Here is a 24,213-nt window from a genome sequence, read left to right on the forward strand (position 1 = left end):
GTGACAATGGGGCCAGCTGAGCTGCTTTCTGGCCCAGGTCAGCCCTCCAGGTGGGCCTTGGGGAGCATGAGGGCAGGTGAGAAACCCAATGCGTTTGCATCCACTCTTCCCTCGAGGCCAGGTCTCAGGCTGGGGCAGCCTCTGCTGCTGTCCCAGACACAGGGACTTCCCAGGTCGGCGAGGGTCCCACCAACTCTGGACTCAGGAAAAATGCTGAAGTTGCGGCTGTGTGCTGGGATCCGCATCTCCCTGGCTGCCTCTCCCCTGCTGACAAGCCCTTAGATGTCGGTGTTTCCCTGCTCAGTTCTCAGGGCCTCCTCAACTCCACTCCCAAGACCTGAATCACTCCCAGGGTCTCGGTGACCCTATCAAAACTGACTGCTCCCAAACCCATATTGGCAGACGAGACTTCCCCCTGTGCATCCCGGCTGCCCCTGGGCATCTTTCCCTGGAAATATCACATCAGGCACTGAATCCTCATTCCCCAGAACTCTGTTCCTCCTCAACGTACCCAGCCATCAAGCCAAGAACCAAGGCAGCTTCCTTGACTCCTTCCTGCCCCCCACATCCAGCAGCCAAGAAATGCTGTCAGCCCTGCCTCCTTCAAATCTCTGGAACCTGTTCCATGTGCCACACATTAGTCACATCTTAGTCACCTCTCTCTCTTAGTCTCTGCCCTCCAACCCATCACTACGCAACATGCAGAACTTTTCTGTCATGATTACATCACTTCCTTGCCCAGAAAGTCTACAGATAAGTCTAGATTGCTCTTGGGTTGAAGTGCAAGCTATCTTGGCACCAAGGCACTGGCTAATCTGGTCTACTCTTCAGCTTCTTCACTGCATGGGCACCCCTCAGGCCATATGCCCCGGCTCCAGCCCCCCCTTGACCTCCTGCCTTTTTCTCAAGCATCTCCCTACATTAGTTATTCCTTACTTTCTTTCTCTGCTGGCTTTCTTCAAAAGCTAACATGACGTCGGGTGGACACAGGTGGGGTGGCTGCCCAGTTCGTGACTTCCCCTTGTCTTGGAATGACCAGGAACAAAGAGGTGAGCTCCCCAAATCACATGTGTGCTAGAGGAGCCTGCTCCCATGGGTCACAGCTGGTTGGACCAGCGGTGGATACTGGACTCAAATCGGGCCATTTAGATTCTCTCATCCGAGTACCTGAAACTCAGAGAGTTTAGGACTCCCAGACATGGAGTCTCATTAATGCCCATAAATGACAGACTGCTCAGGGGTACTGGGACCACCTGCTTCCTGCCCCCCCCAGTCAGCTATCCCTTTAATTCTGTGCAGAAGGCGGGATTCCTTTCCATTGCTTGCAAAAGCAGCGTGACTGGCTCCTTTGCCCCAATATCCCCACCAGCAGCTACAACCCTATTCTTCTCCTGTCAAGTTCTTGATCAAGTCTTCCACAATCCACTCCACTCCCTTACCGTTCACCTTATTCTTGAGCCCACATTAACTGAACATATTTTACAAATATTTATTTAGCATCTACCTTGTGCAAGAGTCTGAGGACATAAATAAGATGTAGCCTGTGGCCTCAGGGAGCTCATAGTCTAGCTGTAAGGAAGGGACAGTAAGGAGTAAGTGCACATTGCAATGAAAATTAAGGTAAAATGTGATGAGGGTGGTGATGGTAGAGAAGCTCATAGGGGTTGATGAGAGGGAATGGCTCCCTAGAGCAGCATCTTCCAGCTATGGGACAAGGAACATTTTCATGCACAAGTCCCAGTTTGGGAAAATAAAAATGAGCAACTTTTACTCTCTACGTGAAATGAAAATAGATTTAGTAATACCTGTGAAATACATAATACATTATAACCACTTAGATTAGTCACTTTATTGATGGGAAAAAAATTCCGTAAGAAACTTGACACACTGATTTTCAGCTGCTGAGCGTTATCATCCTGTGTGTAATGGTGTGTAATAAAAGGTACGTAGGGAGAATAATAGGGAAGGCAAGAAAGGAAACCAAGCGCTGACAGGGGCCTTATTTCCAGAGTTAGGCCCTTGGCAGGCTTTATCCTGAGAATAGCAGGGAGCCACTGAGGGTTACTGAAAAAGAGAGGGTCATTGTCACTTTGGTGGCTAGTGTCAAAGAAGAAAAATTGCTCAACACCTGGTTAGCCCTTAAACCCCAGCCACCTCTGTCCCTGAGGTTCCATGGCCCCCATGTAGTATTCGCTGCCCCTAAGCTGTCAGGCTGAGGGGGACAGGGGGTACCCAAAGACAGGGGCTCAGAGGGAGAAGTGGTTCCTGCTACCATCCGCCCCCAGCCCACTGGCCCCAGGTTGAATGTAATTGTCCTCAATGAAGCCATCATCATCCTCATCTTCACCCATCTCTGGACAGATCCCCTTCCTTGTCTCTGACAGCGGACGGTGCTGATAGCTGGTGAGGTATTTGTGGCAGACGTGGCATTTGGCCGCAAGTGCAATGAGGAGAGAAAGGACCACGGCCCCAAGCACAATCCCCACCAGCACAGGCCACGCCCGGGCCCCGGTGCCTGGTCCAGGGGATATGGCCGATGCTGTGGGGAGCTCTGAGGGTCCCACAATGGCTGGAGAGAAAGGGACAGCATTATGAATGGGGCCTCGGAGGGCTCCTTGGTGAAACCGAGAGGAGTGAAGGTGGGGTCCTCCCCCAACCCCAGCATCTAACCACCCCCTCTTCAGTTCCCTCCCACTGCCACTTACTTTGGTTTGTCTCACTCATGGAGAGGCTGGAAGACACCCGTGAGCCTCGGCCTCGACCAGAAGGGCCCTGGCTCCAAGGAGGTCCCAAGTGCCAGGCAACCCTGGGGCACAGATCCTGGAACAGAAGCACATGTGTGGCTGTCAGGGGTGGCTGCAGGACATACGTTCCAGGCCATACAGCCACGTTAGGGTGCTGCACAGACTCCAGAGACTGGACAACTAACCATAACCAGTTGTTCACAGGAGAGAAACAAGCTGAGAAATGTACTGCTTGTAAGGAAATATTGCAGGGTCCAGCTCTGGAAGTGGCTGGAAAAGGTAAATCCATGCTGGAACTTACACTGAGCACACCTTGTGATTCAGGCACCAGGCATCACACTCACAGAAATCTGCAATGTGGGGCATAAACATTATCCCCTCTCGATAGATGAGGACTTTGAGGCCCAGAAGGGTAAACTAACTCAGCCAGAGTTCCAGGACTTGAACCCAGGTCTCTGATACCAGGGCCCAGAGCCCAGTTTGCTTCACTGCTTGGTAAGCTGAGGATGGGAGGTGGGGGCAGAGGCAGTCCTGGCTCCCAGAGGTTGGGCAATAGCAATTGCTTGGAACTAACAAGCCAAAGTAGAAACCACACATGGAAGACAATGCCAGTCCCCACCCAGGGCAGACCTGGCCCCTGTGCTCCTGAGTCAGGAGCCCTTGTTAACCTACCTCTACCCTCAGCCCTTCAGGCACATTGCTGTCCATTCACCTGTGCTCCCAGAGGGAGGCTATATTCAGGGAGCAGCCAAATATAGATCACTTGAATTGGGAAATCATCTGGATGAGAATCACTAAGGCTGGAGAGGATCTAGAGAAGGAGCACCTGAATTAAGGGAGTATCTAGAGGAAGATTATCTAGGCTCAGGAATACCTGGATGAGGAGCACCTGAATCAGAGCAGTAGGGGTGAGGAGCAACACCTGAATTTGGGGAATATCTAGAGGAAGAGCACCTAGGTTAGGGAAGTACCTGTTGGAGGACCAGCTAGGGCTGGAGATTATCTGCAGGTGGAGTACCTGAATCAGAGGAGTACCTGGGGAGGGGTATCCAGGGTAAGAAAGAACCTAGGAGAGAAGCACCCAGTTTAGGGGAGTACTCCACCATAGTCTTTTATACCGATACCTTAACAAGACCTCCCCTCCTAACAACCAACTTGTCCTCTAAATATCACAGGAATGACTATTACCCTCCTCCTCACCGAACTACCACTTTCCCAATCCAAGCTACCTTCATCTTGTACCTCAGCTCTTACAATAACCTCCCAACTGGTCTCTCCCCATCTCCAGTCCACTCCCCAGAGTGATGGGCCTAAAGCCCGAATCCGACTCTGTCACTCCCCTGTTTAAAAATCCTTCACAAGCTCCCCAGACCCAGTGCTGCATGCAAATTCCTGAGCTTTACAATCCAGTACATGGCCCTCAGGCCAAACTCTTCTTCCTCTTCTCCACAGTTCCCTCCCCTTGCTCTCCCCCACCCCCACAGACACCTCCCACCTCACCCACCCTGTTTCCCAGTCACCCCTTCCCTCCTCAGTTTTTTGAGTCCACTGTCCTTCGAGGCCAAATCAGACCATGCCAGCCTGTGAGGTTGTCCCAGCACCCTCTGGATGACCCCTTCATTGGCCTACCCTGTAAACTACCAATCAGAATTGGCCAGTTTAGCCCTGGCTAGTGTGGCTCAATGGATTGAATGCCAGCCTGCAAACCAAAGGGTCACTTGGTTCAATTCCTAGTCAGGGCACATGCCAGGGTTGCAGGCCAGGTCCCCCGGGGGGGGGGGGGTGCATGAGAGGCAAACACACATTGATGTTTCTCTCCCTCTCTTTCTCCCTCCCGTTCTCTCTCTCTAAAAATAAATAAATAAAATCTTTAAAAAAGAAAAAGAATTGGCCTGTTTACTAGATGGGCAGCTCCCTGGGGCAAAGACTAGGCTGACTAAACCATGCCCTGGGACTGCTAGAGAGCTTGGCACTTGGCTGCTCAGTGCAAGTCTGTGAGCTGAGTGAGGGAGGGCGAATATGGGGGAGGGGGAGGGGCAGAGGACATTAGAAAGGAGAAGTAAATCTTTCAGTCATTAATTAGCAAACATTCAATAGGTGCCTACTGTGGACTGTGGGATCCACAATGTGCACCGAGTCCTCAAAAATTAAGATTCTGTTAAACTGAAATGAACTGAATTCATTTCGACCTTCGTTTTTCTCCTATTCCTTTCCTTCCTGCCCTGTCCCTGTGAATTCTTCCCAAGGACACATACCCACACACGCAGACTGTCATCCCTCCCCCTCAGGTCACCACACTGATTTGTAGCTCCTTTCCTGCTCCCGGGAACCCTCAGGGATTTGTGGGTTCTCCCTCGCAGCCCCCCAAGTCTCCCCCTCCGCTCCCCACCTGTACGAACTGTGTACAGTCCAGCGGAGGAAGCTTCCGGCTGGGGCGGGCAGACAGTGGGCGGGCCAGAACTGCCGCTTGACTCACCTGGGGACGCTGCAGGTGGGGCTGAAGCCGCAGGTGAAGGGCGGGGGGCTGGGCAGCAGGCAACTCCCCCAACAGGGTGGACTAACTACATCTTCCCAAGCTTTTGCGGAGAACCTATCGGTGCAGGCCTCACCACCCTCCCCCCTGTGGTGGGGGGAGAGGGGCGCACCAGTGCAGTTGGGACCCTGAGAGGGAGGGGCTGGCCCAGCAGGCCCTGGAAGGGGCGGGCACCTCAGCAGGCTGTCGCTCAGGCTGCGGGCCTGGCTTAGCAGTGAATTTCCCGTGACAGGTGCAAAGTCCAGAGTTGAAGAGGGAGATTTGCAGGCCTGTGGGGCGGTGGGGCGGAACCCGGAGGCAGGGGGCTTGGGCATTCTTCCCAGGCAAAGCCAGAAGGACCAAGGACACTCACAATTGCCTGGAAATGTGGGTGCGTGTGTGTGTTTGTGTGTGTAGAGGGGATGTGGAAGTGAATGAAGAGTGTGAATTCAGAGACCCTTTGGGGAGCACGTATGTGCCTTCGGGGGGTGATGATGTGTATGTGTGTTTACCTGAATAGGGAGTTCAAGCCTTCATCTGGATCTCAAGGGTCCTGTGGCCCCACAAAGCTAGGCTCTGACTCCCTTTTACACTTCTCCTTGTCCTTGAAGACCCAGCTCAGGAGTCACTTTCCCTAAGCCCTCGGTCTACCCTGGCCAGCCCCGCCTCCTCCGTGCCCTGCCCGGGCTTTAGCACAGCGTTTCTCTATTTATCTTGTAATGATTTCTTCCTGGGCTGCCTCCCCCATGAGCCCAGGAGCTCTCCCAGTGTGGAGCCAAGTTCTGACTGTCTCTGGTCTGCTGGCACTTGGCATAGGGCAGGCTCTCCATGAGTATCTAGAGGAAGGATTGCATGAGCTAAGTCGTACAGGCACAGAAATTCACAGGGACCCTCAGGTCACAACCTGAGCAAGGACTGTGCCCACGGGGTGCAAGTGGGGCAAGCCAGAACCACAGCTGCAAAGTGGAGGACAGTGGAGGACCTCGGATATCTTATTACCAGTGGCTCCTCTCTACTTCTCCCACCTCTTCTGGTGCCTACCTTTCACACTCTCTTCTCCGGCCACACCAAACTGTTCTCTGCTCCTAGAAACCACCATGTTCTCATCCCCCAGGCTCTACATGCCCTGTTCCTGGAACCCCTAATTTCCCCTGGCTCCTCCCCCAACTTGTCTATCACCTGGCTAACTTTCCTACTCATCACTCAGACTCTGGCTTAAGTGCCTCTTTACGTAGGTGGCTTCCCTGACTAACCCTTCCTAGTCTGGGTCCCTCCTCTGGTCCTCTGCACCCCTGAAGACCTTGGCGCTTCTCCCCCATTGCCCTGGCCACATGGTACTATAATTTTCTCTTTATTTGGCAGGGCTTCTTAAGAGCCTGGAAACTGGGGGGAAGGTCTGCATCTGTGTTGTTCCCCTTCAATTCCCCAATATTTAAAATGGCAATGATAAATACTTCTAGAATAAACGAATGAGAGGAAAGTGAATACTACCTGTGATGGGACAGTGAGGAGTCAGGAAGTTTGGGGGTTTTGCTTTGATTTTGAAGCAAGGAAACCATAGGATTAAAAAAATATTCACTGAACACCTACCATGTCCTGGGCACTGTGCTTTTTTTTTTTTTTTTTTTTTAATTGCGGTATTCATATAACATAACCTAATTCACATCACAAGAAATTCACCATTTTAGACACTTTTAGTGCACAATTTAGTGTCATTTAGTACATTCAAAAGGTTGTACAACCATCACTAAAATATTTCCATCACACCAAAAGGATCCCCCTACCCATTAAGCAGTTACTCCTGATTTTCTCCTGCCCCTGGGCTCCAGCAACTACAGACTTGAGTTCTGTCTCTATGGACTTACCTATTGCTGGATATTTTATACAAATGAAATCATATCTGTGCCAGCTTTTTAATGAAGTATTTCATTTAATCCTTATAACTGCACTATTAGATATTAATTAGCCCCTTAACAGGTGAAGAAGAAAAGGCCATAAGAAGGGAACTGGCATGAAGTCCCACAGAAGAAAAAAGATAAAGGTCTGCACATCCATCAGTCAGTCCTTTATTCAATGACTACTTATTGAACACCTATCACAGAGCCACGGCTGTCCCATGGGTATGCATTGCACGATAGTGGAGGACAACCTGTTGGGAGCATTGGGTGTCCCCACAGCATGGAAAGCAGAGAGTGGGCTGGGTATCAGCACTGACTGGCCCCTGTGCCTGGAGCTCTGGTGCAGAACAACCTCTACGACCTTCCATGGCAGCCCTGGCAACCATGTGGCAGGCACTGTGCTAGCTGCTGGGGACAGAGTTTCCACCACCATACAGCTTTCATTCTGGTGGGGGAAGATAGGCAACAGACAAGTAAAGAAATAAATAAGATTATTTGCGATAATGGTGAGTGCTGCGGAGAAAATAAAATGGCTTCACTGATAGGGAGTTGTGGAGGGGGCTGCTACTTTACATGAGTCAGAGAAAGAGGGGCCTCACTGAAGAGGGGCTGTCTGAGCTGAGATCTGAGTAGGAGTGAGAGAGCAATAATGGTCATGATGGTCTTCTAGGGGAAGAGCATTCCAGAAAGAGGAAACAGCCAGGACAAAGACTGAGAGACAGGAGCATGGTTGGCTTGTTCAAGCAACATCAGGAGGCCAGCTGGACAGAGCACAGTAAATGGGGGACATGGGAGGAGCTGCATCAGCGGCCTGTCAGCTCCCGTGGGGCCTCATCAGGTCCTTCCCTCCATGAGATGGGAAGCCACTGATGACCTAAGCAGAGGACAGAGGGACTATCCTTTGGATTCTGCATGAAGAATGGATTAGAGGAGGCCTGGGAAGAAGCAGGAAGGCCAGTTAGAAAGCTGTTGCTACCATCCAGGAGAGAGGGAATGTGGCATCAGGGTGCCCAGGTAGAAATGGGAAGAAGTGCTTAGATTCTAAATTTATTTTAAAGATGAAGCCTACATGATTTTCTGACTGGATATGGAGTTTGAGAAAAAGAAAGGAATCAAGAATAACTCCAAACTTTTGACTTGAGAAGCTAGTAGGACAGAGTTTTCATTTCCTTGAATGGGAAGGCTCCATAAGGGACAGATTTGGGAGGGCAATCAGGACCTCAGTGTTGGACATATTAGATGCGAGATGCCTGCGAGAGATCCAGGTAGCATCCTAAGTAGGCTGGAGTGCAGGGGGAGATAAAGGCTACAAATATAAATTTGGGAAGCAGCAAAATATAGATGATTTTTTTATCCTCACCTGAGGACATTTTTTCATTGTTTTTATTTTATTTTATTTTATTTAGAGAGAGAGAGGAAGGGAGAGAGAGAAACATGGGTATGAGAGAGAAGCATCTGTGTGTCTGAACCTGAACTGGGGATCATTCGCATCCAGAATGGGGATTGAACCTGCAACCTAGGAATGTGCCCTGACAGGGAACCGAACCCACAACCTTCCAGTTACAAGACGACACTCCAACCAACTGAGCCACACTGCACAGGGCTGTAGATGATTTTTAAAGCCAGTCATGTAGGTGTAGCAAGAGAAGAGGGCTGGGGGCTGAGCCCTGGAGTACGGTGTGGGGGTGGGGGGAGGAGAAGACAGAAAGGAGACTGAGGCATGATGGGAGGCAGCATGATGGGAGGCAGACATGTAAGAGAGGAGTCCTGAAGGCCAGGGAAGAAAGTATTTTAAGGGCAAGGGCTTGGTCAGCTTTGCCAAATGCTGATGATAGGTCAACTGAGATACAGATTGATAACTGATTTTGAAATTGTCCATGTAGAGGTCACTGGTGACTTTGGCAAGAGCAGTTTTGCTGGTGTTGGGGATGAATGCCTGACTGAAGCAATACTGCAGAGTAGAGGAGCAGAGGAAGTGGTGACCAATTCTTCAAGGAATGTTGCTATAAAAGGGGCAGAGAAATGGTGCAGACACTGGAAGTAAGGGTGCAGTCATGGAGGATTTTTTGTTAAGGCTAAGAGCTGTTACATCAGGTGTGTATGCTGGAATGCTGGACAAAATAATCCAGGAGAGAGGAAACTGATGATGCAGAAGGAAGAGAGAAGGGACAATAGCATCAAGGGGTGTGGGGTCAAGTGCACAGGTGGAGGGCTGACCTTGGGAGGGAGCAGGGAGAGTCCATCTAAGGAAAGTGGAGGATAAAGGTGAAATGATGGGAGCCTTAGGGAGTTTTCTTCCCATGGCTTCTGTTTTTCCAGAGAAATAGGAAGCAATGTCATCAGCTGCGAGCGAGCGGAGTGGAGAGGGGGTTCTGGGGTTGGAGGAGAGAAGGTGTGAATTAGTCATCATTGGCTGCCAGCATGTGTGAGGCTCACGAAGTAGCACCAATCTGAGGTCATTTGGGGTGCGGTAGTTAAGTGTCTTTGTTTCATAACCACCCAAGTGTAGGTGGGGAGAAGATGGAGAGAGGGATTTCACCAGGATGGGGATCTGCTGGGCAAACTGATAAAGCCAGGGAGGGTCAAGGGAGCCAGATTTGTAGGCAAGGAAGTGGTTGCCATGATAGCCCGAGAAATCTGGGCCCAGTAAATAGGGAAGTGAGGATGGAGTAGGGAGGTGTGAGGAGCCCTGAAAAAGTGGTAGGACTGATGGAGGACTTTAAGAGCAATTGCTGGCAGACTAGAAAGAGTAAGTTTAAAAAAATAGTAAGTGTTGGGCAGATGGTGACATATGGAAATGGAGGTTACCAGGGGATGCAATTCTAGATAAAGACAAGCCCAGGGATATGAACCATGGAGTCGTTCTGAGGTGGGGCCTACAGGCCAATGGGGGTTTTACTATTATCTGAAGCATGTAATGAACTCAACCTTCTGCATCAGAGGTCTAATGATAACATGCTAATAGTTCTACTAGTGGCAGAGCCAGGATTCAAACCCAGGTCTTCTGATTCTAGGACCAGCACCTTTCCAGTTATATATCCCAACTACATCCCTCTACTCTGTTAAGCTAAAAATTTTAACTTCCACAGCTGAAAGTGTTTTTGTAAGTAAGGTTTTCCTGAGCCAGAATTGCTAGCCCGAAGGCTGATCTGGGGGCATGGAGCCTAAACCACCGGCAGCATGTCTGCATAGAAAGGACAGCGCGCCCATGTCCCAGTTTTGCAAGCCTTTTGTACAGCAAGTAAAGGGAAGGGAGCTATAGGCCAAGGGGTCGGGGAAGGTTCAAAGGGCCAGCTCTGGGAGAGCTGAGGCCGCATAAAGCAATGTCCTGTAGATTGGCTAGGGGCAGCAGTGAGGAAAGCCCTCTTGTAAACAAGTGGGGGAGGGGGAAGTGGAACGGACCTCCTGGAGTTAGACGGTGCCTGACTAAAATAATCTGCGGAAATAGCCACCTGGAATCTGAAATTCAAACAGGCCAAACGGGAATGTGAGAAATCTTTTTTTGTTAGCTGGTCAGCGGCCATTAAGAAACTAACAGTTCCGTCTCTTTTTCTCACATTCTGGCTGCTGAGAATTAATTTAGAGCATCTCAGAATTTTTTTCATTTCAGTTCCTATGAGTAAAATTTGCCATAAAATTGTTTGATTCCTTACAGTCATTTAGAGGGACCGATAACAATCACTGCCTTTCACAGATTTTATTATATTTCCCAAAGGAAATGAATGCTGAGCAAGCAAAGGAGGAGGTGTCTGGGTCCCCACCTCGCACCCACTTCCTTCTCCATCGGAGCCAACCCTTCCCTGCGGCAGAACTGGTGTCATAACCGTGGGGGCGTTGTAGTCCCCTTTTGAGAAGCCGATGAGAACAAGGAAATGCATATTACACCCAGTCACAAATATGCTCATGGCAGGCAGTAGGTGGCCAGTAAGAACTTGTCAGCTGAGTGGTTAGATTTCCAGGAGGCTCACTTGCTCTCTCCAGGCTGAGAACTGGGATGCCCCTTGGAATAAGTGGACGACCCCTTCTTTTCTGAAAGCACCCGGAGGGAGGCTGCCCATTTCCTGTTTCCAGTTACTTCCAGCCGCCCAGGTCCTATAGAGTCAGCACCTCCTTAGGACCACCCCACACACCTCCTCCTTTATTCAGCCCCCACCTTCCCCAGAAGCTGGCCTTTCCCCACACCTGATCTGCCATGGATGACATCAACGATGTCCCAGCAGTCAGAGCATCCAGAGGGGACTGGGCTTAAAGCTTGGTGAAAACAAGCCCTCTTGTTACTGGAGAAACCCTGGTTCCTCTCACTGACGCAGTAAAGAATTTACAGATCAGCAAGCCTATTAGCATGCACGCAAAACTTATTAGTGAATGGGAGAGCAAAAGCAAGGGTGGTCAAAGGCCAGGGTGGCCAGGGGCCCTGCGGCCGGAAGGCCAGAAGCGCCATGAGGACCAAGAGAGCGAGTCCTTTGTTCTGAGGACTTATTTAGTTGGTTGGATGGGGTGAGGGAGTTACATTTTGATGGACAGGTAAAGGTGGTGCCAGTTTTCCAGGACTGGGATGTGAGTACCTAAAGATGTTAATGGGCTTCTTCCCTTAGGCTCTATGGGCCTTTTCTGGGTTTGGGGGGGCCTTGGAATGTAAACAGTTTCAAAGGCTTTCCTTCCCAGACAGTGGAAACACAGAATTCCAAGGACTTTTCTCTTCCCATGCTAACCTAGTGTTTCCTGTGATATTGAAACACCTGGCAATATTATGGGGCCACACCCAGAACTGCTGAGTTAGCAGGTGAGACATGTCTTCCTCTGCTACTCATTCTCCTGTAACACTGACATCATTACCACAGAGAAGTCACCATTCACTATGGTAAACTCACAGAGGAGCTTCCCAGATGTAGGCCTGAGACTAAGGAAATGCTTCGAGAGTGCAGCTCCTAGGGTTTCCTCACTTCCTCCAGGTAGACAAGCCTGACAGATATGTAACCAAGTGAACTGGGGCCTGTTCACGTGGCTCCTTGGTGTATGACCCAACAATTAGTGTTGAGAGAAATAGGTCTTATATACAAGATTCCAATCTTGTGGGGGCTGGGAGCACTTCAGCTTGGAGCCCTGTTCTCCCACGAGACCCAGCACATGCCTTGCCCCACCAAAGGCTATAAGCCAAAACCAAGCCCAATAGTTCCCCATCTCCTTATTTGTGCTTAAGCCGGCTGCGCAAGCAGTCCTCCAGTCCCTCTAGAACAGCAGTTCTCAACCTGTGGGTCGCGACCCCTTTGGGGGTCGAACGACCCTTTCACAGGGGTCGCCTAAGACCCTCGGAAAACACATATATAATTGCATATTGTTTTTGTGATTAATCACTATGCTTTGATTATGTTCAATTTGTAACAATGAAAATACATCCTGCATATCAGATATTTCCATTATGATTCATAACAGTAGCAAAATTACAGTTATGAAGTAGCAACAAAAATAATTTTATGGTTGGGGGTCACCACAACATGAGGAACTGTATTAAAGGGTTGTGGCATTAGAAAGCTTGAGAACCACTGCTCTAGAAGGTACACTTATAGGTTTGAAAGTCACCATCCTCACACAGCAGCTCTCCCCTTCAGGATCTGGGTATGATGTCCTCAGCCTCTGTATAACAGTCCAGAAAAACAAGTGCTGTGTTACATTGGATCATGGTGAAGTCCAGGAAAGGCACAAGTCCTAAGACAGTGTCCTCTCTGTATGTCCCAAGTTCCCAGAGTCCTAACAGAGTCTGGGTCTGCAAGGCAGAGTCCTTGGTGACTTCTAAGTCAGCTAGAGCAGGCATGATCAAAGCAGCAGCGTGCCTGCTTTCTTACTAGCCCAGGCCACATGGCCGGATCACTCCTACAAACTGCATAGCTGCTTTCTGTTTCCCACATGGCTGCTACCTCATGACTCTCTTCTCCCTCATGGCTGCCCGCCCTTCTTTTAAATCCTGACCCGGAACTTCCCATGTGACCTCACCTCTGACTCCTCCCACAGTGAGCTACATTTGCCAGTTTTCCTGTATTGTTTACATTCTTTTGGCTGCCATTTTTAGTCAGGGCAAGAGTGACTCAGTGATCCTTGGGCCTCCGCCTTCCCTGGCTACATCAGGATACATTCCGAAAGTCCTGTACGCACCTTCTGCCCTGGGGCGGTAGCACAGCTATTATCTAGCTACCAGCTTGCCCTTTTGTTATGCAAAGTATCTTAAGCCACGTCATCTCTTTTTCCCCATCCCCAAACCATGGACTGTGGGGAATATTTGTTTCAGGGACCTCTTCCTCTGTACCCCATTTCAGTATTCCATGAAGCCTGAGGGAAAGCTGGTCAAACTCCTACATCCTCAAACACACCACCCTGAAACTCCAGTATAATTACCTCATATGGATACCACATCAGATCCAGCATTGAGGTTCATGGGACAACTCGATCCCAAGCCACCAGCTCCATCTTGCCATGTTGGATATAATTAGACACCCGGTGTAAGAGGTAGCGTCTGTCCCTCCCCCCCACTCCCATGTTCAGTTATCTCGGGGGTTAATGAATCCAGAAGAACATAGTTTGGCAGACCTGGAGGGGAATTACTATACCCTCTCCTGAGGGACGTCATGCCAGGCAAGTGGCAAGAGGTGGCAGACCAGCTGGATAGAGTGGCCCCATTGCGGTCCCCCTCCCAGTCCTGCCTCCCTGGGCCCAGTACAGTAGGAATAGTCATCTCTCCCACAGTCTTGCTTTCTCATGGTTATCAGAAAAGTCATTGCCCACCTGAGACCCCTAGAGTTTTGGGACAGTTCCTCTGGTGGCAGGCACCACTTAAGCCTTGAAGGAGGCGTCTCTCTCCATGGGGACAGAAAGCCCAGTCTCACATCTTGTTGCACCAGCATCCCTTCCTCAGGGTGGAGGCAAGGATGGAGATGGCAAAGCCCCAAATACGCCTTCAGGTAAAAAGGGTTAACAAAAGCGGGGGTTTGCGGGCCCTACCTTTAAAGTTTCCCTATCAGTCTTGTGTCACGTGAATGTATCGCTAGTTCATTGTACTGTTGCTACCTTCAAATAACGTTTACTTTTTAATTTTTTAAAGATTTTATTTACTTTTAGACAGAAGGGAAGGGAAGAAGAAAGAGAGGGAGAGAAACATCAGTGTGTGGTAACCTCTCGTGTGCTCCCAACTGGGGACCTGGCCCGCAACCCAGATATGTGCCCTGACTGGGAATCGAACCAGTGACCCTTTGGTTCACAGACTGGTGCTCAATCCACAGAGCCACACCAGCCAGGGTTCAAATAACATTTAAAGTGAGCTTGATCCAGCAGGAAGCAATCCCCAAGGTTTACCCAGGGTGTGGATCCTGCAGGACTGTGTGGCTGTGTCCGGGGGTGGCAGCTTTCTCTCATAAAATGTGCTTTGTATTCTAAGTAGGCTTGCTGTTGTTTGAAGCAGAACAACGAGTCATTTGTGTCATATGTTATTGGTTCTAGGATTTCCTAGTGACCTGGGGTGAAGCAAGGACCTAGTGTACCTCAAAGGCAAGACACCCTGAAAATTAGTGCCTACCCATCTCTGTCGGTCCACCTTTTAAAGGGACCCCGCTCCATCACAACGCAGCACAGAGTTGAGCTTATTGTTTTTCCTGAATAAAATCTCTAATACTTTCTAACTATTAAGGATTGGCTTTTTTAAATCATTTTTTAGAGTTCGGGGGATTATATTCATACCAGCCCTCCTGTAAATGCTGGCAGAGAATTTTAACCTGCTTACCCTCTACGTAGGACCATCTAGCAAGCCTGGCTATGGATCAAATTGTCTGGGGTCAGAGCTGAGCTCCACCACTTAACTAACCTTAGAGAGCATTGATTTTCTCATCTGTGAAATGAAGATAATAATAATGACACCTACCTCAAAAGGTGGAGTCCTGGAAGTGGCATCATCACCTTTTCCGGGTACCTGTAAATGCTCGGTAACTGTTATTCCTGACACTTTAGGTGTTTTGGTGTTCTTCATAAGACCTCTGCTTCCATTATCCGGTAAATTTCATTCTGATCAAGGTCAGTAAAAGTCTTATGTTTTAAGTAGGTCCTGAGCCTTGAACTGTGAACCGTCTGTGGGGTGTTGATTCCAGCCTGTGGCCTCCACGGGTTCCTTGGGGCCAAATGGTCTTTGTCAAGCACTTTGTATAAAAGGGAATTCATTCAAAGCTTTGTTGAATTAACTGGGGCTTCCTTTAAATAAGGATTTGTTTTCAGAAGCTTTCTTTTTCCAACAAGGAAAAAGAACACAATGGATTCAAAATAATCTACAGTCCTCATCATCACAGCTTGTCATGAACACCTGGCACCTCTTTTCAGCCCAGAGTGAAAACACACACACGCTTGCTCACTCGCTTGTTAGCTTCAGGGACAGCTTCAGCCTGATGTTCCAAAGGCATTTGCTGACAACTTCCTCTCACTATAGGACTATTTCCTGGAAGAACAGCAAAAACTGTCTTTGAATTGACATATGGCTTTAGTTGCTAACTGAAGTTAAGTGAAAGTACCATTGTTACCAACTATTAACCTAAAAAAAAAAAGAAGGAAAAGGGAAAGTATTACTTTTTATTTTATTTTCTTTTGCTGATCAACATAAACAGTGATATATTGGTAATGTCAATTTCAGGGAAAGACATGACTTCAGAATTGGATTAATATGTTGTTTATTTCAACCAAAAGAAAACTCTGTAGTGCTGTTTGGGCAACATTTTACTTGGTTCTTCAAAAAGCAATTGTGACAAAGAGTAGAGAGAGTTAAAGCACTTACGAAATATATAAAGACACCCGCATTTGGGGTTGTACATAGCAAAGAAATATCTTAAATACTTTTCAAAATATTCTAGGAGCCAAGACACAAGGGCATGCTTTAGGAGAACCTAGGAATGTAATGGGGGAGGGGGGAGGCATACTGGAACTACTCATATCCTTTAAAATCACTGAGGAAAATAAAGCAGCATTCAACTTCACATACTGACTTTACACAATTTATATATAATAGGTTGACTTAAATCCAAAAAGCAAATATGGAACTCTCACTGTTTATTTTGAGAAATAAATGCATGGACACCCTGGTAGTCCACGCTCGTCTAGCAGGAGGAATCTGTTACTTAGAAGAGGACCCATTTGACACATCTATTCATATGGCCTTGATGTTAATTTTGAGGGGCAACTTGGAGAGCTTAATTGTCTTCCTCTTTGTCAACTCAGCCTTAAATTTTGACAGTATTCTGTTTTTTGTGTGTGTGTATGCATAATTTGCCTAATAATTTCACCCAAATGGATCTCAATTTCACCATTTCTGCAAGACTATTAAAAGGTCATTTGTATTTACTTTTCTATAAACTTTTCATAATCACAAAATTGTGTGTTAACACGTTATCTTTTTCATAATCTTTGCCATTTATCTATTGGATTTTATGTTTTTATGATTCTTAATCTGTAATATGTTATAAATATTTTTGCCACTTGTCTCTTATTTTTGCCTTTCAGAGTTTTTTAAAAAATATGTAATACTGTAAGAAAGTAGCAGAAGTCCCAAAATTTGGGGAATGGGACTCAGTAGAGCACAGCCATTTTCCTGAGAGATACCTAGTTTCTTAACATGTAAATAGCTATGGCCATTCCAAGTGCCAAGGAGATGGGAGGGGCTTTGACTGTAGAAACATGACGAAAAGCTTGCGGGTCCTGCGCAAAATTCTGCAGGTGGCCATGACTGGTCACCATACCCACTACAACATAGGTCGCAGTCAGAGATTTTAAAATAAGGCAGCAGCCATTAAGCAGGAGAGAGCCATATGGTTTGAGAGAGAGCCAAAGCGCTCTGGCTGGTGTGGCTCAGTGGATTGAGTGCTGTCCTACAAACCAAAAGGTCACCGGTTTGATTCCCAGTCAGGGCACATGCCTGGGTTGCAGGCCAGGTTCCCAGTTAGGGGCACACAAGAGGCAACCACACTCTCCCTCCCTTCCCCCCTCTCTAAAAATAAATAAATATAATCTGAAAGAAAGAAAGAAGGCAAAAGCTCGTCACCAGCTGGCCATAAGTTCTGGTGGATAAGAAGGTGCCACACAGTTCTGTAGTAAGAGCTGAAAAATACCTTGACACTGGCAAAACCTCACCAAACAGGCTCAAATGATTGGGAGCTGCCAGTAAAGTTCAACTGTGTCTGGGAAATACAAAGCCACAGACTTCTGTTTTTCATAGAGCAGTGGTTCTCAAGCTTCCTAATGCCGGGACCCTTTAATACAGTTCCTCATGCTGTGGTGACCCCCAACCATAAAATTATTTTTGTTGCTACTTCATAACTGTAATTTTGCTACTGTTATGAATCGTAATGTAAATATCTGATATGCAGGATGTATTTTCATTGTTACAAATTGAACATAATCAAAGCATAGTGATTAATCACAAAAACAATATGTAATTATATATGTGTTTTCTGAGGATCTTAGGCGACCCCTGTGAAAGGGTCATTCGACCCCCAAAGGGATTGCGATCCACAGGTTGAGAACCGCTGTCCTAGAGGGAAACCATACCTCTGACTTTTCTGTTCAGAAACTAGCCTGGTTTGGCAGGAGGAGGCAGAACTATGTGTTTGTGGGTGTTTTAAAGGAAGTGAGACTAAACAGCAGAAATCTGCCATTAATCGAAATCTGTGCAACCTTTAAATAAACAATTTCTTTCCTTTTCACCAAACTCTGGTACTGGGAGTTATGCTTTTCGGTGGGGGGCAATAGAGCCCCTCATAACTGAACAGCCAGCAGGTTCTGTTTCAGTAAATTGTGATTAATCTTTTCTTTTAAGGTCTATGGATTTTTGAGGCTTAGTTATAGAGGATTCCAACTCCGAAGTTATAAGGTAATCCACCCATGTTTTCTTGTACTTCTTTTGTGGGTTTGATTTTTTAAGTGGTTAAATCTTAGACCCCTTTGGAGTTTATTTTAATATATATGATGTAAAATATAGATCCAAATTTATTTTTTACAGACAGGTACCAGTTGTTGCAACATCATGTATTAAAAAGACCAACTTTTCCTGCTGATTTGAAATGCCATTTTTTATGTATGCTAAATTCTTGTGTGTAATTGGGTTCATTTCTGATTTTTCTCTTCTATTGGTCTATTTTGATGCCAGTACTGTTACAGAACCCCTGGGCTGCTCCAGTTGAAAACAAACCCGCGGGCTCTTTAGTTAGGGGCCCGATTGCCCGCCGCCAAAATTATAACTCTCAATACCAGAGTTTAGTGAAAAGAAAAAGAATAGTTTATTTAACAGTTATATAGATTTAGTTATTTGCGGATTTCTGTTGTTAAGTCTTATGTTCTTTAAAACACCCATAAACACATATCCTTGCCTCCCCCCTACCAAACCAGGCTAGTTTTAGAAAAGTCAGAGAAACCCTTTCCCTACTTTCCAAACACAGTTCAGCTTTACCAGTAGCTGCCAATCATTCAATCCTGATTGGGGAGACCTCGTCTGTGTTATGGGGTCCACCAGCTTTTAATCCAGAACCTCATGGATTCTCAGCCTCCTTGTAAACTGTATAGTTAGTCCTTTTGTAATCTGCACAGTCAGCCTCAGCCTTAGTCCAATTCGCACAGTCCGCCTTAACCTTAGTTAAATCCACACAGTCAGTCTTAACCTTAGTTAAATCCGCACAGTCAGTCCGCCTAAAATGTCTGCCGCTTATTTTTAAATCCCTGACTACGTCCTCTGATGTAGTGGGTGCGGTAACCAGTTCTGACCATTCACAGAACCTTACGCAGGTTCTGTGTGCTTTCTCCATACCATCCCCTGGTTCAAGACTCCTCCCATCTACCTGAGGCTTTGGATGCATTAAAGCCATTTTGCATAAAAAAGACACTAGCCACCGGCCTCAGGCATGTGGAGGCATTCTGAAAAGCCGCTTCCTTCTCCCCATCCCCCAGCCGCAAACTCCGGGGTCTCTTTGGAACACCCCTGTTTCTGTAACAGTACCACATTGTTTTAATTATTGAGATTTTGTGTGTGTGTGTGTGTGTGTGTGTGTGTGTGTGTGTGTCTGTATACATGTTTTAAGTTTTGGAAAATATTGCTGTGAAATAAATCACCCCAAAGCTTAGTCATCTAAAAAACAATTGCTTTATTATATATCGCAGTCTCTATAAGTCAGGAATTCAGGAAGTCCTGGTGGGGAGGGAGAACCTCTCGTCCACCCATGGCTTCAGTTTGTCTTTATGTGGCCTCTCTGTATGAGCTAGTTCGGGTTTCCTCCAGCACAGGGGACTGTTCACACGGCAGCTCAGAGCTAAAGTGCAAGTGCTTCTAAGAACAAAGTAGGAGCCGCCTCACATTTGTGACCCACGCAGTATCACATCCTCTGCGCTGATGTGCTGATGAGTGGGTCAATGCCGTCCAAATCCAAGGAGAGGAGACATGACCCCTCCTCTCAGTGGGACAAATGGCAAGGTCACATCATAAGAAAAGCACGTGGAACAGAAAAGACTGTTGTGGCCAATATGGCAAAATACAATCTGCCACATTTTACTTTCTGATAGGGCTGGCACATCCTTTGTTGATCTATTTCAGAGTTTTCCTGGCTATTCTTACTGGGAGAAAACCTCTCATTCCAATAGCCTTTTTATAAATCTGATACTTGAGGTGAATTCACTGATAATTATGTGTTAATCTTTTTTCATTTCCAAAATGTACAGTTAGGCCTAATTATGGATAAGCTCTCATGATCAAATGTGATTCGTTTCTGAAAATATGCTTTAAAAAACCCAAACATAAGGGATGAATGTTGTGTTTGGTGGGAGACAGGATGGTTCCAGATAAAAAGCACTGCCTGACCCATGTGGTAATGAAGTAGAGTTGGAGACTTCCTTATGAACTCATGTTTAGCTTAATAGAAATTGTTAAATAAATAAATATTTATAGATAGGTGTATATGCATGCATTGATATAAACATATATTTCCTTGCTCTGTCAGCTGAGAGGTGTCTTGGGGGGAGGTCCCTTGAAATATTCCCCACATTCCTTGGTGGGGGGAAGGAGGAAGTGGATGATATGGCTGTTAAAGTTACTTTGCCTAACAATGGCAAGGTAATAGCTGTGCCTTTTTGAATGGAGAGGACTGCCGCTCACGCTCACGGTGTATAGTGACTGTGACAGAGCCAGGTTGAGGAGGATGTCACTGTGTCATAAGGAACTCTTGCCCAGACTGAAGATGGCAGCTGAAAGAAGGTAAAAGGTATGGGGGCACTAGCAAAGGTCGCACATCATAGGAGGGGCTGGATATGAGGTCACAGAGGAAGTTCCAGGCTGAGCATTTAAAATAAGGGCAGGCTGAGAGAGAAGGAGGTAGCAGCCATGCAGTCTGAAGGGTGTAGGACGGGGTCCGCCACGAGAAGGAAGCCACGCAGTTTGGAGTAAGAGGAGGTCTGCAGCAGAGCCGATGGAGCAATGCAGGGGACCTGCCTAGCCAAGTGCAGGTTCGTGAGAGATGCTTGGAGCTAAACCTGACTGGGTACTGAACTACAGACTTCTGCTTCTCTAAAGGACGTACGGAGAAGGCACTCTCTTGGGACGTGTGCCCCCTGAACTCCACCATGATCCAGTGTAACATGGCACATGTTTTCCTGAACCACTACATGGAGACTGAGGACAGCGTGCCCCAGATCCTGAAGGAGAGCTGCTGCAAGAGGACGGTGACTCTGAAACCCACAAGGGCACATTCCAAAGAGGATGGAGATATGTTTGCACAGCTGGCTTAAGAACAGAGGATATGGGGAACATCTGGGCATGGTTTCGGCTTATAGTCTTTTGGGGAGCAAGAGAAGTACTCGTGGGAAAGGAGGGCTCTGAGCAGGAGTGCTCTCGGCCTCTCCGAAGTTGGAACCCTGTTAATAAAAACCTGTTTCCCTCAACAGTAATTGTTGGGTCATGTGTCAAGGCACAATGCGGCCAAGCCTCAGTTTGCTCAGTTACAAGAAGGCCTAAATAGAATGACACCCTGGTAGCAATGAGCACACCTGGCACCTTGTTTTTTGTTTCTAATATCATTCTCAAAAGAAACTAGAGCTCCTTGAAGAGATGGCTGATTCTAGGATTGGAGTAGGACATATACAAGATGAGCCTGAAAGTAAGGAAGTGTTAAAGAACAAACAAATAACAAACCTACGTTGGTAGGGGCATTTCAAAGGAACACAGGAGCCAGCAGAAAGAGTTCCCAGTGGCCACAGCTGGAATACTATGAGCAACAAAACAAAGTCTGAGAAATTGTCATGCTGCGAAGAGCCTGAGGAGATATGACAACTAAATGTAATATGGTATTGTAGATATGCTAGAACAGCAAAACAACAACAACAACAAAAAGAAACAGGAAGGCTGAGGAAATCTAAATAAACTATGGACTTCAGTTAATAATAATGTGCCAATGGTGGTTCATTGCTTATGATAAATATATCATATTGTACTAATGGCAGGTGTTAATAACAGGGGAGACGGTGTGTGGGGTATATAGGAACTCTCTGTAAGATCTTCTCAATTTTTCTGTAAATGCAAAACTCTTGTAAAAAATAAAATCTATTTAAAAAATTAAAGAGGCCTGCCCCCACCAACTCGGGAGAACAAGATTCACAGGAGCCTGTCAGCTGTGGCCATGCGCAGTGCCAGCCATTGCCCCAGTTCCTGCCCTGGGACTGAGGACGGCCAGCTAGTCACCACCAGCCCTTTCCCTGACTTCTCCATGGGGTTAAGGTAAAAGGTCAGGCAGTCCTTGACCTAGGATGAGGAAAAGGGGTATTTCCCCCAAGACCACCACCATCTAAAGCACAATCTAGGTGCAGCCTTGGCCAGCCTGCCTCATCCCTAAGAGCGAGCTCCCACCCAGCCTCCTGCCTACTACCTAGAATGGTCTGCTGCTCCCTGTACTCTCCATGCCCTCCCTTTCCGCTCCCCAGACTCCATTCACAGAAAAGACTAGTAGAGGCCAGATGAAAGATTAGGGATGGTCCAACACGCAGAAAAGCAGTCCTCAGCCCCCAATAAGCAATACAGCAGGTCTCCCATGATCTTCACTCCTCTGAGCACCCCATAGTCAAGTAGGATGCACATTGATCATACCTGGCAAAGGAGGCAGCACCGCCACACTAATCCTCATCATTTTAGAGGAGGTCTGTCCTTTCCATCACCACACCAAGAGAGCTTAGAATCACTGAAGGAAAGACAGAATTTCATTCTGAGATAATTTAAGGGTCTTGATGTGTTACAGCTAACATGCAAATCATACACAAGTCAGGAAGGAAGGCCTGTGTTGGAAAGGCCTGGTGCAGTCTCTACATGCCTGCATCTATGTAGAGATCCAGTGTGTCTGAATGGTGGGGGGCGGGGAGCATATCCTTATAGGTGATCCTTCATAGCAGCACCTTCCCATCTCCTGTGGTCTTCACTCTTTGCCACTCCCACAGCCGAGGACTCTGTCATAACCCAGATATGCTATAACTCTCCAGACCTCTGTCTTACTTTAGCCATCATCCCTCCAACCTCCGTTGCCTGTTACCCCATTGGACTAGCGCTACTCAAAATGTGGTCAGTGGTCCAGGACTAGTCTGAGAACTGCTACAAAGAGACAAGCAAAAACTGAGTAAACATTCAGAAACTTTTATAGCAATTTGATGTTGCTGCAACATCCAAGTGCATGACCAGTGAGCTTGTAGAGACCAGATCAGGAGTTAAAGAATTCAAACAAGCAGTGGCAAGTGGCAAGAGCTGTCTTTTAGGTATGCACAGCAAGGCAACATATTGGCCAGCGTGACCTGAGAAGCTGCATTGGACTGCTCCTCCACCTCTCCTATCTTCAACCTGATGCAGGTATTTCTTGTTCCTCCTGTAATCCATTCCTGGAAAAGAAACTCTTTTCCAACAGAAACACTTCCAAGTCCGGGCATTCACTCCTTTCCTCTGGTTTCACTTCTTGCCCAACCCAACCTGGGTCCCCAGAAAGAACCTCCATTTACATTCACACCATCAATGCATCTGCCTGAACTGTCTCCACCAGGAATGAATCCACTTCTGATTTAGCCTGTCAGTTGGTGCTGGATCCCTCTGAGGGAACTATCTTTCCTGGGATGATGATAGCCGAAAATTCCCTTCAAGGAAGACCCAGCCCCTGCCCATGCCTTTACCTGTCATGCTACAACATAACAAACACGCATTTATTTTTTGCCAACTATTTTTTGAGAGCCAGTTATTTGCAGTGTTGTTAATTATCATCAGCTGTGGCCCCTGTCCTCCAGAAGCTCCATGTCCAATAGGAGATACTGCCCAGGTATTACAAGGAAGTTGAAAGTTACATAACAGAGAGGTACAGGAGGCCATGGAAGAGTAATGGTCACTGAAGAGGTACACGCATGTCGTACTTTGGCAGTAAGTGGGCATTGTGTGCATGTGTGTGTGTGTATGTAGTGAGGTAGTTGAGGGGAGTTAATTATGTATCCCTCCTCAAAATGGAGAGGGAAAAGAGCTTCTATTTTATCATTTCCTTACACTTGTTATTAGCACATGCAGGGAAGAAAGTAACACAATCAGGGTTGTGCAATGTTATGGCCCAATCAGACCTTCCTCATACTTCCCTATGCTTCTGCAGCTGTTATTCTGGAACCTAGACCTCCCAAAAGAAACATTATTTCAAAGGAACCTCATATGGGTCAGACATCACCAGGCATGTCACTTCATCATGTGCCAAGTCTCTAAGAGGAACACTAGTAAAATGTGGGTCTTGCCTCCCAAAATCCGTTGGTTCCCACTCTTTGGACAAATACTCTGAAGCTTGAAGTCTAAAGGTTTCTGTCATGAAAGGATTTCTACTTTTAGGCTAAATATCTCAAAGCATGGTGTCTGCCCTTCTCATGCCTGTACCTACAGCATGTGGCACCAAGTCTGGTACATAGGAGCTCAGAAAATACATGCAGGCAGGCATGGGTTCCTGTGAAGCTGTAGGCCTGTCCCCACCTTGGTTTCATTAACCTGCTCCTAGAGAAGGGC

General features: G+C 47.3%; 1 protein-coding gene across 8 annotated transcripts; it reads right to left on the reverse strand.

Annotated features, from left to right (window-relative positions):
* Window positions 1-1,824: 1,824 nt before the first annotated feature.
* CUNH1orf210 (chromosome unknown C1orf210 homolog) lies at window positions 1,825-5,471 on the reverse strand. Of its 8 annotated transcripts, XM_090269262.1 has the most exons (5): window positions 5,134-5,192; window positions 3,763-3,810; window positions 3,046-3,094; window positions 2,706-2,820; window positions 1,825-2,569 (listed from the first exon to the last, which is right to left on the reverse strand). In XM_090269262.1, the coding sequence occupies exons 4-5, from the start codon at window positions 2,722-2,724 to the stop codon at window positions 2,247-2,249; spliced, it is 342 nt and encodes a 113-aa protein (XP_090125388.1). In that variant the 5' UTR covers window positions 2,725-2,820; window positions 3,046-3,094; window positions 3,763-3,810; window positions 5,134-5,192; the 3' UTR covers window positions 1,825-2,246. The 8 variants fall into 8 exon arrangements, with proteins under 8 accessions (XP_090125388.1, XP_090125390.1, XP_090125389.1 ...); XM_090269264.1 differs by lacking the exons at window positions 3,046-3,094; window positions 5,134-5,192 and adding an exon at window positions 5,221-5,295 and having other exon boundaries at window positions 3,716-3,810; XM_090269263.1 differs by lacking the exon at window positions 3,046-3,094 and having other exon boundaries at window positions 3,716-3,810.
* Between the last annotated feature and the right edge of the window lie 18,742 nt (window positions 5,472-24,213).

This window comes from Furipterus horrens, unplaced genomic scaffold (genome assembly GCF_987537825.1).
Source record: "Furipterus horrens unplaced genomic scaffold, mFurHor1.1.pri manual_scaffold_3, whole genome shotgun sequence".
Classification (NCBI taxonomy): Eukaryota; Metazoa; Chordata; class Mammalia; order Chiroptera; family Furipteridae; genus Furipterus; species Furipterus horrens.

Coding starts and splice junctions, on each gene's coding strand:
- CUNH1orf210 (XM_090269258.1), bottom strand. CDS start 3,452: ATGGACAGCAATGTGCCTGAAGGGCTGAGGGTAGAG. Junction 2,821..3,416: donor CTGAAGGGCTGAGGGTAGAG/GTAGGTTAACAA, acceptor CTTCTGTTCCAG/GATCTGTGCCCCAGGGTTGC. Junction 2,570..2,705: donor CATGAGTGAGACAAACCAAA/GTAAGTGGCAGT, acceptor CTTTCTCTCCAG/CCATTGTGGGACCCTCAGAG.